Genomic DNA, 12,548 nt, shown 5'->3' with positions numbered 1-12,548 from the left:
GAATTTCATCTCACCATTTCTGTCCTTGAAAACATTTGGGATGAAATTATTAGGAACACTTTAATAACTCATAGGAGGTCCTTAAGAAACTAATTAAATCATGCCAGCTGTGGGCTGCAAATATGCATTCTAACTATGATATAGTTTGTTGAGAGCTGATTTGCTTCTGAACATGTGCAGAAGCTGAGCCCGGCTGTGTAGAGACAGCGGCACAGAGGTTCGTTCTCCCGCCGCCTGCGAGGCCTCGGGCCCTGGCATGACCCCCACAGGCAGGGCCGGTGTCCGCACCTGAACACAAAGCGCCTGCAGCCAGTACGTGCCCGGCACACACAGGAACACACTGTGGTGCTGAGACCACCTGCATTCTGCAAAACTTTGGAGGAATAAACATGTCACTCGCCCTCACGTGGGGCATATTTTACTTCCAGTGGATGGCTTTCTTTTCCTCTGTTCCTATGGAAAAGAAAAGCATCACAGGCCTGACGTATATATATGTGCGTTTCACACATATATGCCTGTGCTGGCATCTCTGCGTGTCTGCATGCAGTTCACTTCTCCATCACTGTCCCCGGGAAGGGTGGCAGCCTCCTCCTTTGTTTCCTGCTGCTCCTCACCTGGGCGTCTGCCCATTCGGACCTGCAGTTCTGCAATTCCAAGCCCGCAGTTCTTCAGCTCCCGCGCTTCCCTCATTCCTTGAATAAGGCTGGGCTACAAGATCTCAGTGGAGCTCTGTGAGCACGTTGGCCTCGGGACACTCTGCTGCAGGGCCCTGGCAGAGCGGCTCCTGGGGCTCACTGTCTGCCATGGAAGTGGGTGTGTGGCTGAACATGTGGCTCCAGGATTCCAGAGGTGCCCGGTGGACCTTCCGGCTGAGGGACCTTGGACCCTCTGCCTCCCACAGGTGCCGTGGCCTGTCCCTGAGCCTGTCGCTGTCTCTCAGTTCTGGGCTTGGGCTCCTCATGGGAGCGGCCCTGCTGGGACAGTGTTTTCCCAAGACGCCCCTGAGCTCTTGCCCTGGCCGCTCCGTGACACCCCATGCAGACTCCAACAGAGGTTTAGAGCCTCTTCCTGCTGGGGTCCCACGGATGGTGCAGGCAGAGGCCAGAGTGCTCCTGGTGCTCGTGGGCACCGGCTCAGCAGCCCCGCGTGGCCCACGTTGCTCAGTGTCTTTCCTCGCCTTGCAGAGGGGCGTGAAGCACAAGGCTCCAGTCCAGGCCGCACAGAGCAGCGACGGGCCCCTCCTGAAGGACCTCCTACGGCAGCCAAGGCGCAGTTAGCTCCACGCTAGGTAACTGTGCGGCTGCTGCGTGCCGCCCGTGTGCTGTGACTGTCAGACCTGTTTTTCCTCCAAAGTTTTGCTGTGCTGTGCTGTGCTGTCTTTGATAACAAAGGTTCACGGTGAAAAAGAGCAGCTCTCTTTACACACACATGCATTTGCTGTCCCAGGTAAGTAACACGCCTGAGGGCATGCTGACCACACATGGAACATGCTGTGCACACCCACACACGTGCACACTCCCCCCACACACAGCACGCAGCCTGACCAGGCCCAGCTTCATCAGATACAGGTTCACAGTCCTGGTCCTTGGGGGAAACGGCTTCACCTAAAAGGCCTCTCAGGAAGGAGCCTGCTTTGAAATCAAACGTGGATATTGCGTGGTTTCTGTGGAACTGGGGCCCAGGCAGTGTGAGTGCAGGTCTTCTGTGTGCCAGCCGGAGCACGTAGCTTGTGCCTCTCTGACAGACATGGAGGCCACAAAGACGCCTGCTCCTGCCAGCATTTCTGGCACTGGAAATGCTGGTCTAAAAGTGGGCTGACCTGGGGACGCCCCCCATCAGACAGATGCGTGCTGCCAGCCTCCTGCCGCTCCCCTCGCTGGTCAGACCTGCAGGGCCCTTGCACATCCGGGGCCCCAGTGGGCTGTCAGAAGCCATGTAGGCCCCATCCATGTGGGGACACCCAAGGCAACATGCCAACAGGACATAAGCCGAGCATGTCCAGTTCTCCATCAGCCCAGTCCCTGTGGGGTGGGGCCTGCCCTCTCTGGGGCACTGAGTTCGCCTTTTGTTCGAGGGTCTCTGGGTACTGGTATGGCATTCAAGCTCTCACTGCACAGGAAGCCAGCTATAGGGAGGAAGCTCATAGGCTTCCCGTCCATGGCCTGTATCCCTGGGGTCCCTGGGTTCTTCCCTGGGATGGTGGGACGGGGACGGCCACTGTTGGTACCAAAAGGGAGAGGCGCTCATTCCTAGACAGAGACCTCTTGCCTCCGTGTGGCTTCTCCAGTGGGGTGGATCCTGCCCAGCCTGCCCTCAGGACGAGGCTGTGTCCTGAGCTGAGTCTAGCAGTTCCTGCAGGAGGCGATGGTAGTGAGTGCATCCCAGAGTGGCCCAGGTCACCCCAAGCAGCCCCGTGGGGATCCCTGAGACTGACCGTGTGTCTCGTTCTCTCAGCAGAATGGGTGCGCACAGCCTCGGGACCGCGACTCAGAATTCACCCCTCTTGCCTCTCTGCAGAGCCCAGGCTACCAGAGCACCTGTCCCTCGGCCGCCTGGTACAGCTCCCGCTCTCAGCAGGTGACACTCGCGGCCTGGAAGGGGAAGGTGTCCGTGGAGCCCCCACCCGCTCTCAGCGGTTCCCGTCACCACTGCAGTTCCAGCCCGAGTCACAGCTGCCCTGGGTCCCGTGTGCAAATGCTCGTGTGATGGATGGTCCTAAGCCTGTGGAGACTGCACACGCCTCTTCCTGGCCCCCAGCAGGCAAGGAGGGGGGTCACAGACCTTGCCCTCGAGTGTGGCACGCTGGCCGCCTGGACCCACCGCTGCAGTTGCTGAGCCACACCGGTGGCCCCCGGGCATTCAGCTCGACTCAGAAGGGACATCCTGCTGGCGCACCCTGTGTGCTGTCATGCAGAGGCCATTCCCCCAGGCCCATGTCTTCACCCACCTACCATCATGGGCCTTTGCTGTCGCTGGGAGAGAAGAGCCGTCCAGGCCCCGTGGTGGCCACGTGTGGACATCTGCTGCTGTTTCCTGCTTGCCCGGCCACCACCCATGCCCTCCATAGGGTGAGGTGGAGCCGTGGCGGTGCGTCCTTTCCTCAACAACCCTCCAATCCTCATGCTGTGGGAAGGGCCAGGTCACTCGGATACCGTCATCCCTGTGGACGCACGGCACGCCCTGCTCATCTGGGAGCGGCTTCCCTGTGGTTCAGTCCAGGCCTGCCTGCCCTGTGTGTCAGGGCTGGCTGAGTTTCGGTCTCCCTGCCATCGCCTCGTGCAGAAAGCAGTGCCATGTGGGAGGGCAAGGCCACACCAGTGGCCTCCAGCCTGCAGCACAAGTGCCAGGATGCCCATCGGCCACTCACCAGAGCACGGAGCCGTCAGTCCACTGTTACCAGAGAATGTTGATTTCACGGGTGCGAGGGCCAGGAGACAGATACTTGACTGTGATGGGCAGACATCCTCTGTCCCCGTGGAGCGGTCACCACCCAGGTGGTGTTGGTGCCCCAGAACCTGTCTTGGACTGATGGGGGCGGCCCACAGGACATGGCGTGGATCCCAGCAGGCAGCACCGCACCTCTGCCCGCCTCCCACACTGCAGCTCCGCCCGCCAGGCTCTGCATCCCCTTGTCCCCACACCCCCATGTCCCCACGCAGGGCTCTCCTTCGTCTTGGGATTCTGTCCAGCGCTGCTCTGGGTGCGTTAGCAGCCCAAGGGCTGCTGTGATACAAAGTCCCTGTTGCTCTCTGTACTGGCATTTCTATTTCTGGAAATAATCTTTGACGTAGCCTTAATGGTCCTTAAAGAAGACATTTCATTGTGAGGTTCGGTACTGCTGCCTTTCAGGAAAGTACCAGACGCTGGAGGAGGAGCCACGCTGGCCACGCCCGCCCGGAGCCACGCTGGCCACGCCCGCCGGGAGCCACACTGGCCACGCCCGCCGGGAGCCACACTGGCCACGCCTGCCCGGAGCCACGCTGGCCACGCCGTCGACGGGCTCCGGCCGGCAAAACCCAGAGGGTGTTTCCGAGGTGCTCGACGGTAGGTGTTTTTGGAAGCTCAGATTTCACCATTTGATTGTATCATCTTTTACCTGCACAATATTTATTTGAACTGAAGGATAAATCGGCGGTAAGAACGGTGAACACAGTGGTCGGGATAAACTAAGGTGACGGATAAACACCACACCAAAGATGAGGGTCGTGAGCAACCCGCTTGAGCGGACAGAACGGGGAGGGCTCCACCCCGCCCCGAGGTCCTCGTGCGGCCGCCCTGGCTTGGCAGCCCTGCCCACGCTACCCCCGCAGACAACGGTGTGTGCATTTTTACAGCCCTTTTTAAGAACCCAATGTGGGCCTAAATGTAATACCTGTATGGGGGGCAGATTCTCTGTATGTTCAGTTAACAAATTATTTGTAATGTATTTTTTTAGAAATCTAAAACTGGCCTTTGCACTGAAGTATTTTCATAGCTGTTCATGTCTCTTTTATTCATTTATTTAACACATTGTCTAAGTTTTAAAATAGGCTTTTAAAGCTTTCATTTTTACGTTTATGTAATTTTGGCCACTGTACATTTAGATTCTGGTGAGAGTTTTGACTGAATGTTCCAATCTCTGATGAATGTGAATTTTCAGATTTGAGTTTATTCTCTACACACACCTCTTCCTTTCTTGGTACTTCTGGTGGCAGTGATTAGTTCAACCGCATATTTAAGGTACCATAATTTGCTATCCTTTTTCTTTACAATTTGTTGCAATTTCCTCTGCTTTCTGTGTTTCATTGTTAATTTCCATCCTTCAGCCTTAAAAATAGAAGAGTCTCACATGAAGGCTTAGTAAGCTGGGTCCCAGCTCTGCCTGTGTGGATATGGTCACCATGTACCTCTGACAACAAGTCTTAGTGCGAAAGGCACTAAACTTTTGCACACTCCCAAACGTCTTTTAAAAACTTACTTGGGAAATTATTAAATGAATGTACCTGATCATTTGAAATCGATAAGGGGCATGAGATAAAAACTAAAAGTATGAGAAGACTCAGTGAGCGACACTGAGATAAAAACTAAAGGATGAGAAGACTCAGTGAGCGACACAGCAGGGTTTGCACACAATTTTCCACCTCACAGTAGTTAGTATTTACTTGCCTTAAACTAACTTTGAAGCAAGTAATGTCAACTTTGAGCACTCTGTCGAGTTTTGAAAATCTTATTTGCTGCTGCACAGGTTAATAAATTATCAATTTGTAATTCTGCATGTTGGTCAGAGACACAGTCGCTGATTCACACCCAGTCCCTGCCACAGACCGTCTCAGACACGCACAGTGGGCCTGCTGCATGTGTGTCCCAGGCTTTTGGCTCCACGTTCACTCATAACCATGTCCACTTCAGGCTTGCACACGGGAACACATGCCTACATAGGTACATACCACAAACACGCAAGCTCCTGCACACATGCATGCACACAGACATGTACACAAGTGTGAGTGACACATGTACACACGTGTATGTACACCAAAACGTGTGACATACATGCAGTACATGCACATGTGTACACATACCACAGACACGTGTGCACGCTCCACACAATGCATGTGCACATACCATGAATGCTGTAAGTTCCTACACACGGATGTGTGATACATGCATGTACATGTAAGCACACATAGAAGCTCCTACAGGCTTGCTCACACACACGTGTATGCACACCGGAGAGACGTATGAGCTTCTACACCTGTACATATGCATACACACACATGCACATGTACATTCACTACAAACATGCAGGCTCCTGCACACATGAGCACACATGCACATGCACCCACCCCAAACACGCACAGGCTCCTACATACATGCACATGCATGTGTACACCACAGATATGAGCTCCCAGGTGTAAACACGTGTGCACACACCATACACACGTGAGCTCCCACATGTACACACCACAAACATGCAGGCTCCCGCACATGTGAACACATACACGCACACACGTGTGCACACATGTGCCACAAGCAAGTGCACACTGTCCTGGTGTCCCGCACTGCATCCTGCCTCCTTCCCGAGGGCCCCTGTGAGGAGCCTCTGGCCGGGCATGGGCAGATGGGGCTCGTAGCCCACGCCTCCCAGGGATGGAGCCCCCCTCCTGGCAGAATGTCTAGGCTTTGCAGAGCAGGCCCGGGGCTGAGGTCGCAGCTTCACTTACACCAGCTGCTCTGTGGGCAGCACTTGGTGCCCTGGACAAGATCCTTTCCCCTTCAGGGAGGTCCAGCCCCACAAGCCAAAACTTCCCCTTGGTTCAGCCCTATACCAGGTGGCCACAGCAGGACTGGCCACGCCCACGCCGCACCTCATCCCTGCACACAGGAGCACGGCCAGTCTTCTGCCACGAGCCAGCTGGGAAGGGCCGTGGCCTCCTAAAGCCCCAATCAACCCAGCCTGTGTCTGAGCAGATGGGGCGAACAAGCAGGCCACACCGCCTCGAGGGAGGAGGCCAGATGCGGCAGCTTCTCCAACAGGGTGACCATCCGCTTGGCTTGCTGAGTGTTTAAACAAATGTTTAGACAGGGTGTTGTGACTTCTCTGAGTTGAGCCTTGGCCAGGGGTCCGGTGCCGTAGCAGGAAACCTCCAGCCTTGTTCTTCAAACCACTCAGCTCATGTGTTTTGCACTGACTAGTATTGAATAATGCAGCCACTTTTATTTAATGTTAATATTATTTATTTGGCAGCTCAGTGTCTAACAGCTTGATATGCAGGTCCTTGCATCCTACATTTCTTTAGGAAGTTACCCATTTGTAACTTTAAAAACAGGAAAAATGTCAGTTGGCAAATGCAATCTTTTTTTTTTTTTAAGCTAAAGGTGGGTGAACTGGAATGAAAATCCTTCTGATATTGTGTCTGTAAGCAGCTTTGATGGGGATGTGTTACAAGTGTCATGAAAGTGTGACTCTACTTTTGCAGAAAAAATCTAAAGATCAATTTATATAGCTTTATTTTTTACTTTATCAAAGTATACAGAATTTTAATATGCATATATTGTGTCTGACTTAAAATTATAATGTCTGCGTTACCATTTAAAATGTCTATTCATGGCCGGGCACGGTGGCTCAAGCCTGTAATCCCAGCACTTTGGGAGGCCGAGACGAGCGGATCACGAGGTCAGGAGATCGAGACCATCCTGGCTAATACGGTGAAACCCTGTCTCTACTTAAAAAATACCAAAAACTAGCCGGGCGACGAGGCGGGCGCCTGTAGTCCCAGCTACTCGGGAGGCTGAGGCAGGAGAATGGCGTAAACCCGGGAGGCGGAGCTTGCAGTGAGCTGCGATCCGGCCACTGCACTCCAGCCTGGGTGGCAGAGCAAGACTCCGTCTCAAAAAAAAAAAAAAAAAAAAAAAATGTCTATTCATTATGTAATGTAATAAAAGAAGGTCTTCAAAAATGTATTTAATAGGAATGGTATCCATAGCTGTCGTCATCATAAATACTGGAGTTTATTTTTAAATTATTAAACATAGTAGGTGCATTTAACATAAATCAAGCCTCCACACAGTAACATTTAACTGATAATTCATTAATCTGCTTTGAAAAGTTAAAATATAAATTAAACCAAATCTAACATTTCTGTAAAGTTTATTTTGTATGCTCCTGTTTTTAACTTTTATTTCTGTAGATAAACTGACTTGATAATATTATATTGGACTTTTCTCTAGACTATCTAAGCAGGAGACCTGAATCTGCTTGCAATAAAGAATAAAAATCTGCTTCAGTTTCTTTATAAAGAAAATCACACAAGTGGTGTGTACATTTTCTGCTGTTAGAAACTGTACAGTCAGAACACTTCCGCAGCATGCTTCTGTGTGGGATGAAGGTGACAAGCCCAGTGTGGGTTATGTGGGCCCGCCCTGGCTGTACCCTCGGCCGCCACCCCCTGCAGGGGTACCAGGTGTGCCAGGTGCGGGGCCCTGGTGCTGACTGCCCTGGACTCCAGAGCCTGCACGGGACTGGCTTTCCCAACCTTCTGGTCCGTCCCCACCAGGAGCTCCTCCCCGACCTCTGCCAAGCCCCCGCCTGCCACCTCATTCCTGGGGTCTAGGTGCCCCCTTTCTATCCCAATTCTCCCTCTTGACCAAACCCCAGGCTCTTTCAGGCTCTTCAGCCTCCTGAGCTCTGTTGGCTGAACCCAGCCTTTCCCACTCTGAAGTAGAGGGCATTTCCCTGCCCCCTGCCACTCCCAGCCCTGGCAGAATTCTGAGTGCTGCCACGGAGCCCCCGGAATGCCCCCTGGCCCAGAGGCCGTGGCCTCGTCCCAACCCTGACCTCGCCCTCTCTTGAGTCCCCACCCGGCCGGGCCATGTCATACTCTGCAGTTTTGTGTCTTGTCTGGAAACACCAACTTCAAAAACAAAACGCCACCAGGGTCCACCTCCTGGGATCCCGGCTCCACTGGGGCGCCTGGAGAGGGCCTTGGGGTGACATCTAGAGCATCCCTGGCGGCTGGTGCCTGAGTCCCACCTGGCCACATCTCCTCTCCCTGCTCAGCCACCTGCTTCCCACGGAGTCTCAGCTCAGGGCCACCTGGGAAACACCCCAGGGGGGACAGCAGGGTCCCTGGCTCGCAGGCTGGAATTCTAAACACGAGACTTTTGCTGGCTCCTGAACGCCACAGAGTCAGGGGCTACTTTTCACAGGCAGCGCACAGGCAGTGCTCCAAAGGCATCTGTGGGGTGAATGAACCTACAGCCGCCCTGGATTCTCTCCGAAATGCTTTCCTCTCGTTCCTTGGCTTCTCAGCATCTTCATGTGGGCTTATCTTTACCTTTCCATACTCCAGGTGTCCTCGGGGCATCCTCAGGGGTCCTCGGGGCATCCTCGGGCATCCTCAGGTGTCTTTGGGGTGTCCACAGGGGTCCTCGGGGCATCCTCAGATGTCCTCAGGTGTCCTTGGGGTATCCTCAGGTGTCTTCGGGGCGTCCTTGGGTGTCTCCAGGGTGTTCTGGCATCCACCAGCCCCCCCAGGGCATCCATTGCTCCCCCACGTCAACTGAGGGCTGTTCCATGCCAGCCTCGTTCTCTCACCTAGGACAGGATTGCTGGGAGGGCTCGGGGGATGGGGGGAGGCCAGCCAAGCCCAGAGGGGCTGGAGGGAGAGCGAGGCTGGCATAAAATGGCCCTCAGCTCATGTGGAACCACAGATGCTGGCTTGGGGCAGCCTCCAGGCTCTGACAGGTAGGCTGGTTTGTTCAGGTGTCCTCCGGTGTTCCAGCAAAGGGGACATGCCAGCAGCACCTGGGACCGAGAGGGATGGAGAAGGAGGATGGAGTCCGGCGAAGAAATAAAAGTTGGAATCAAAAGTTGTTTGCTAGGAGAAGAAGAGCCATGTCCCTGTCTCAAAAGCGTGGGTGAAATACGTTTCCTACGAGCGCACTGCAGAGGCCGTCTGTGCACTAACCCTGGGTCTCCCTGGGTGTGGAAGCACCGCCCCGTCCTCTGCCTGCGTCTCCTCTGGGTGCTCTCCACGTGGTGCTGGGGTCAGGGCCTGCCCCACTGACCTCCTTTTAGCTTGGTCCCCTCTATAAAGACTCCGTCTCCAACCAAGGTCATGTTCTGAGGCACTGGGAGTTAGCACTCCAACATCTCTCTTTGGAAGCCACAATTCAACCCCCAACACTCCGTTCTGAGGGGCCATGGAAACGCCTCGTCCGGCCTCAGGGCGGTCACACCTGGGAGCAGCCACAGCAGCCTGCAGGGCAGTGGCCTGCCGGGTGGATCCGGGCCTGCGCGGAGGTGGGGTGGGGTTGGAGGGGTGTTTAGGGCCATGGCTGCTCTTTGGATGACAACCTGGAACCCACCAGGAGAGCTCACTTGCCATCGGTCCGAGTGGCTCAACCTGGGTGACTGCAGTGGACCAAGAGGGTCCCGGGCGTCCCCAACCCGCAAAGGCATCCAGGAAGCCACCGGGGCCCCTGCTCAGGGCAGGGCAGAGCCAGACACACGGCAACAGGCAAGCCGCCCCACAGAGGATGAGCCGAGGCAGCACGCACGAATGTAGGGCTAAAATCAGCATCTCACTCATCTCACATGGCTTCCTGACTTCTTAAGACATCAGTGTTTAATAGAAGAGCAGGCCGTGGCGGGCAGGTGACCCCTCACTGTCGCCCTAGGGGGAGGGCGGGCTGTGGTGGCCGGGCGACCTCTCGCCATCTCTGTGGCGGCATCACTGTCTTCCTGCCGGCCAAGTCGGCCAAGTCATCGGAGCAGCAGGAGAGTCTCCAACAGAAACCCTCCCTGACCCTCCCAGCCCGGCTCAGCTCGTTTCTCACCTCGTTGTAGCAAAATTCTCCCCAAAAGGTGGCGATATTTGTTGTCTCTGTCTCCGTACACACCCACATCTGCCTCCCACTCCTTGGACGGCTCCTGGGCCCTCGTGGGACGGCTGGGTCCTGTCTGGCTCCGCTTCCCAGCGGGCGCAGGCCACCGCCCCACCTACCCTCCTGGTCTGCGTTCTTTGCCTTCACAGCATGAATCTCACCCCGATTGGAGGCTGTGTCTGTGTTCATTAACCTATTTTCTGTCTATTTTTACTGAGACGTAAGCTCCAAGAAGTGAGAGACTTTGCCTTGCTCCGGGCCGAGCCCTGTGTCCAGCACGGGGTGTGGGGTGCAGGAAGGACTCAGTGACCATGGGGCTGGCTGGACACAGATGCAGGGCCCCTGCCCGGCTTAACTTCCCAGTGAGGATTCCAGGTGCTGGGTGCCAGTTGCAGGCTGTAGCCAGCCAGACCACCCTGGCCAGAGGTTTCGGGACAAGGACTGGCAGGAAGCCCTCCCTGTACAGCTGGAGCCCATGAGGCAGAGCCGGCTGGCACCTGGGCACTGAGAAGCCAAGACCTCGGCGCCTTCATTCTGGAGGAGGGGTCGAGGGAGGGACAGTACCGCTGTCTTGTCGAGGCAGGGTTTGTGCAGATTTGGGGGCTGGAAGAGGCCAGGGTAGGCCTGTCCTGCTCCCTCCAGCCTCCCCGAACTCCAGAAGGACCAGGCCCGAGTCTGCCTGCGACGTGTCCAACACAGGAGGACAGATTCCGAGACAAACCAGGTGGCTACAGGTTTACAATGGGGCCCCGGGGTCTTTTCTCTGTAGGTGGGAGGATGCTGTCACCGCCTTCCTCGGCTGTGTAAGGCGAGCGCAGAGGTGTCCTCCACCTGAGATATGATCACTCCTTTTCTTTCCCTTACAGACATCTTTGTGGGAGCTATGCTTTCACATAAAGCGTTTAATCTCCAGTGGTAAAGTTTCCAACACTAAGTTGAGAAATTGAAACAATTTGGAAGCAGATGAACCCTCCTAAACTGCTTATAGGACACAGTGACCACACGGAGATGCCCTGGAAGGATTCCAGCCTTTGGGGTCACAGGCATGGGCGCCACGGCTTCCCAGGTGCCACGGCTTCCCAGGTGCCTGATACCTGAGCTCGCTGTGTCACACGACTTACGTGGAATCCACAGAGGCAGGCCGTACTCCCCCCATCCAAGTTCAGAGCCCAGACACGTGTGCGGAGTCTGTGGCTGTGGTACAGTGCGGCGTCCATCCGGCTTTCCCCTGCAGCCTCAGCTCCTGCGGGATCTGCTGGCTGGTAGGCCGTGACGCCCTGATGGGAGTTGTCCCTGAGGTCTCTGCTCCTCCTGCTGCGCTCACAGCGAAACCTGTTTGTGACGTCATCTCCTTGTGCCCCACTGGGCTTCTGAGGCTGTGAAAGCTGGTGGAGCACAAAGGCCTTGCCTGGCCCTAACAAGCTCGGCCCCAGCAGGACACCGCGGGCAACCTGTGATGTGCTGCTCTGGGCCTTTGTCCTCGGCTGAATTAATTTCCTCTTGAATTGCCTCAACTTTAGAATGCGCCCTCGCCTTTTCTGAAGGCACACACATCTTGGGGTTTTGTCCTCTGTGTTTTAGCTGCATCGGTTTCCTGTGTGCCAAGGCGGAAAGCTTTCATGGAGAAGACGTTCTGGCTTCTTGTCTGTCTGTCTGTCCCCCGATGGCTGCGGGCCAGCTCCATGCCCATCCACGGTGTGCAGGCGGAGGCATCTTTCAGGATAACAGGTGGAAATCCCTGCTTCCTGGCAAAGTCCATTCCAGTGTGGTGCCTACTGTCCACGCACCTGTGGGTTTGAGCCTGCACCCTGCACAAATGTGTGAAGCGGGCTCATGGCTGGCTGGGGTCACTGCCTGTCCCCTCCTTTTCCACAGCTGTGGTGCCATTTGCTTGCACGTCCTGCAGGAGATCCTCAGGGCGGGTTCCCACAGGCAGCCTCCCTTTGGACTTTTATTGCTCGATTAAATGATATTTAATTCAGCCTGACAGTCTGACAGAATGTGCTATGTTACCAGAGGGTCTTTGATGCCAGCGTGAGAAAGGGGGCGTTGGTCTCCAAAAAAAACCAACAAAAAACAGGTAAGAAACACCATGTGGACCCACTCTGACCTTTTTAACCGGCACCTGTGAGAAGGAAAGCCTGTTCCAGTCCGACTCTCAAAGCTCCTGAATGCATTGCTAG

General features: G+C 55.1%; 1 protein-coding gene across 11 annotated transcripts in view; it reads left to right on the top strand.

Annotated features, from left to right (window-relative positions):
- Window positions 1-5,093, top strand: part of ATP11A (ATPase phospholipid transporting 11A) — a 182,992-nt gene extending 177,899 nt beyond the window's left edge. For 2 of the 11 annotated variants that reach the window (XM_033177200.1, XM_033177197.1), the window contains exon 29: window positions 2,455-5,093. In XM_033177200.1, coding sequence (XP_033033091.1) covers window positions 2,455-2,706 — 252 coding nt within the window. In that variant the 3' untranslated portion in view covers window positions 2,707-5,093. Of the gene's footprint in view, window positions 1-1,184; window positions 1,289-2,454 lie in introns of those variants that run through there. The other 9 variants (XM_033177204.1, XM_033177203.1, XM_033177202.1 and 6 more) reach the window with 9 other exon arrangements.
- Window positions 5,094-12,548: the final 7,455 nt, after the last annotated feature.

Source organism: Trachypithecus francoisi, unplaced genomic scaffold (assembly GCF_009764315.1).
Source record: "Trachypithecus francoisi isolate TF-2019V2 unplaced genomic scaffold, Tfra_2.0 Lachesis_group18, whole genome shotgun sequence".
In the NCBI taxonomy this organism is placed as follows: Eukaryota; Metazoa; Chordata; class Mammalia; order Primates; family Cercopithecidae; genus Trachypithecus; species Trachypithecus francoisi.
The sequence above is the reverse complement of the archived record's forward strand: the minus strand, read 5'-3'. Positions and strand labels throughout refer to the sequence as shown.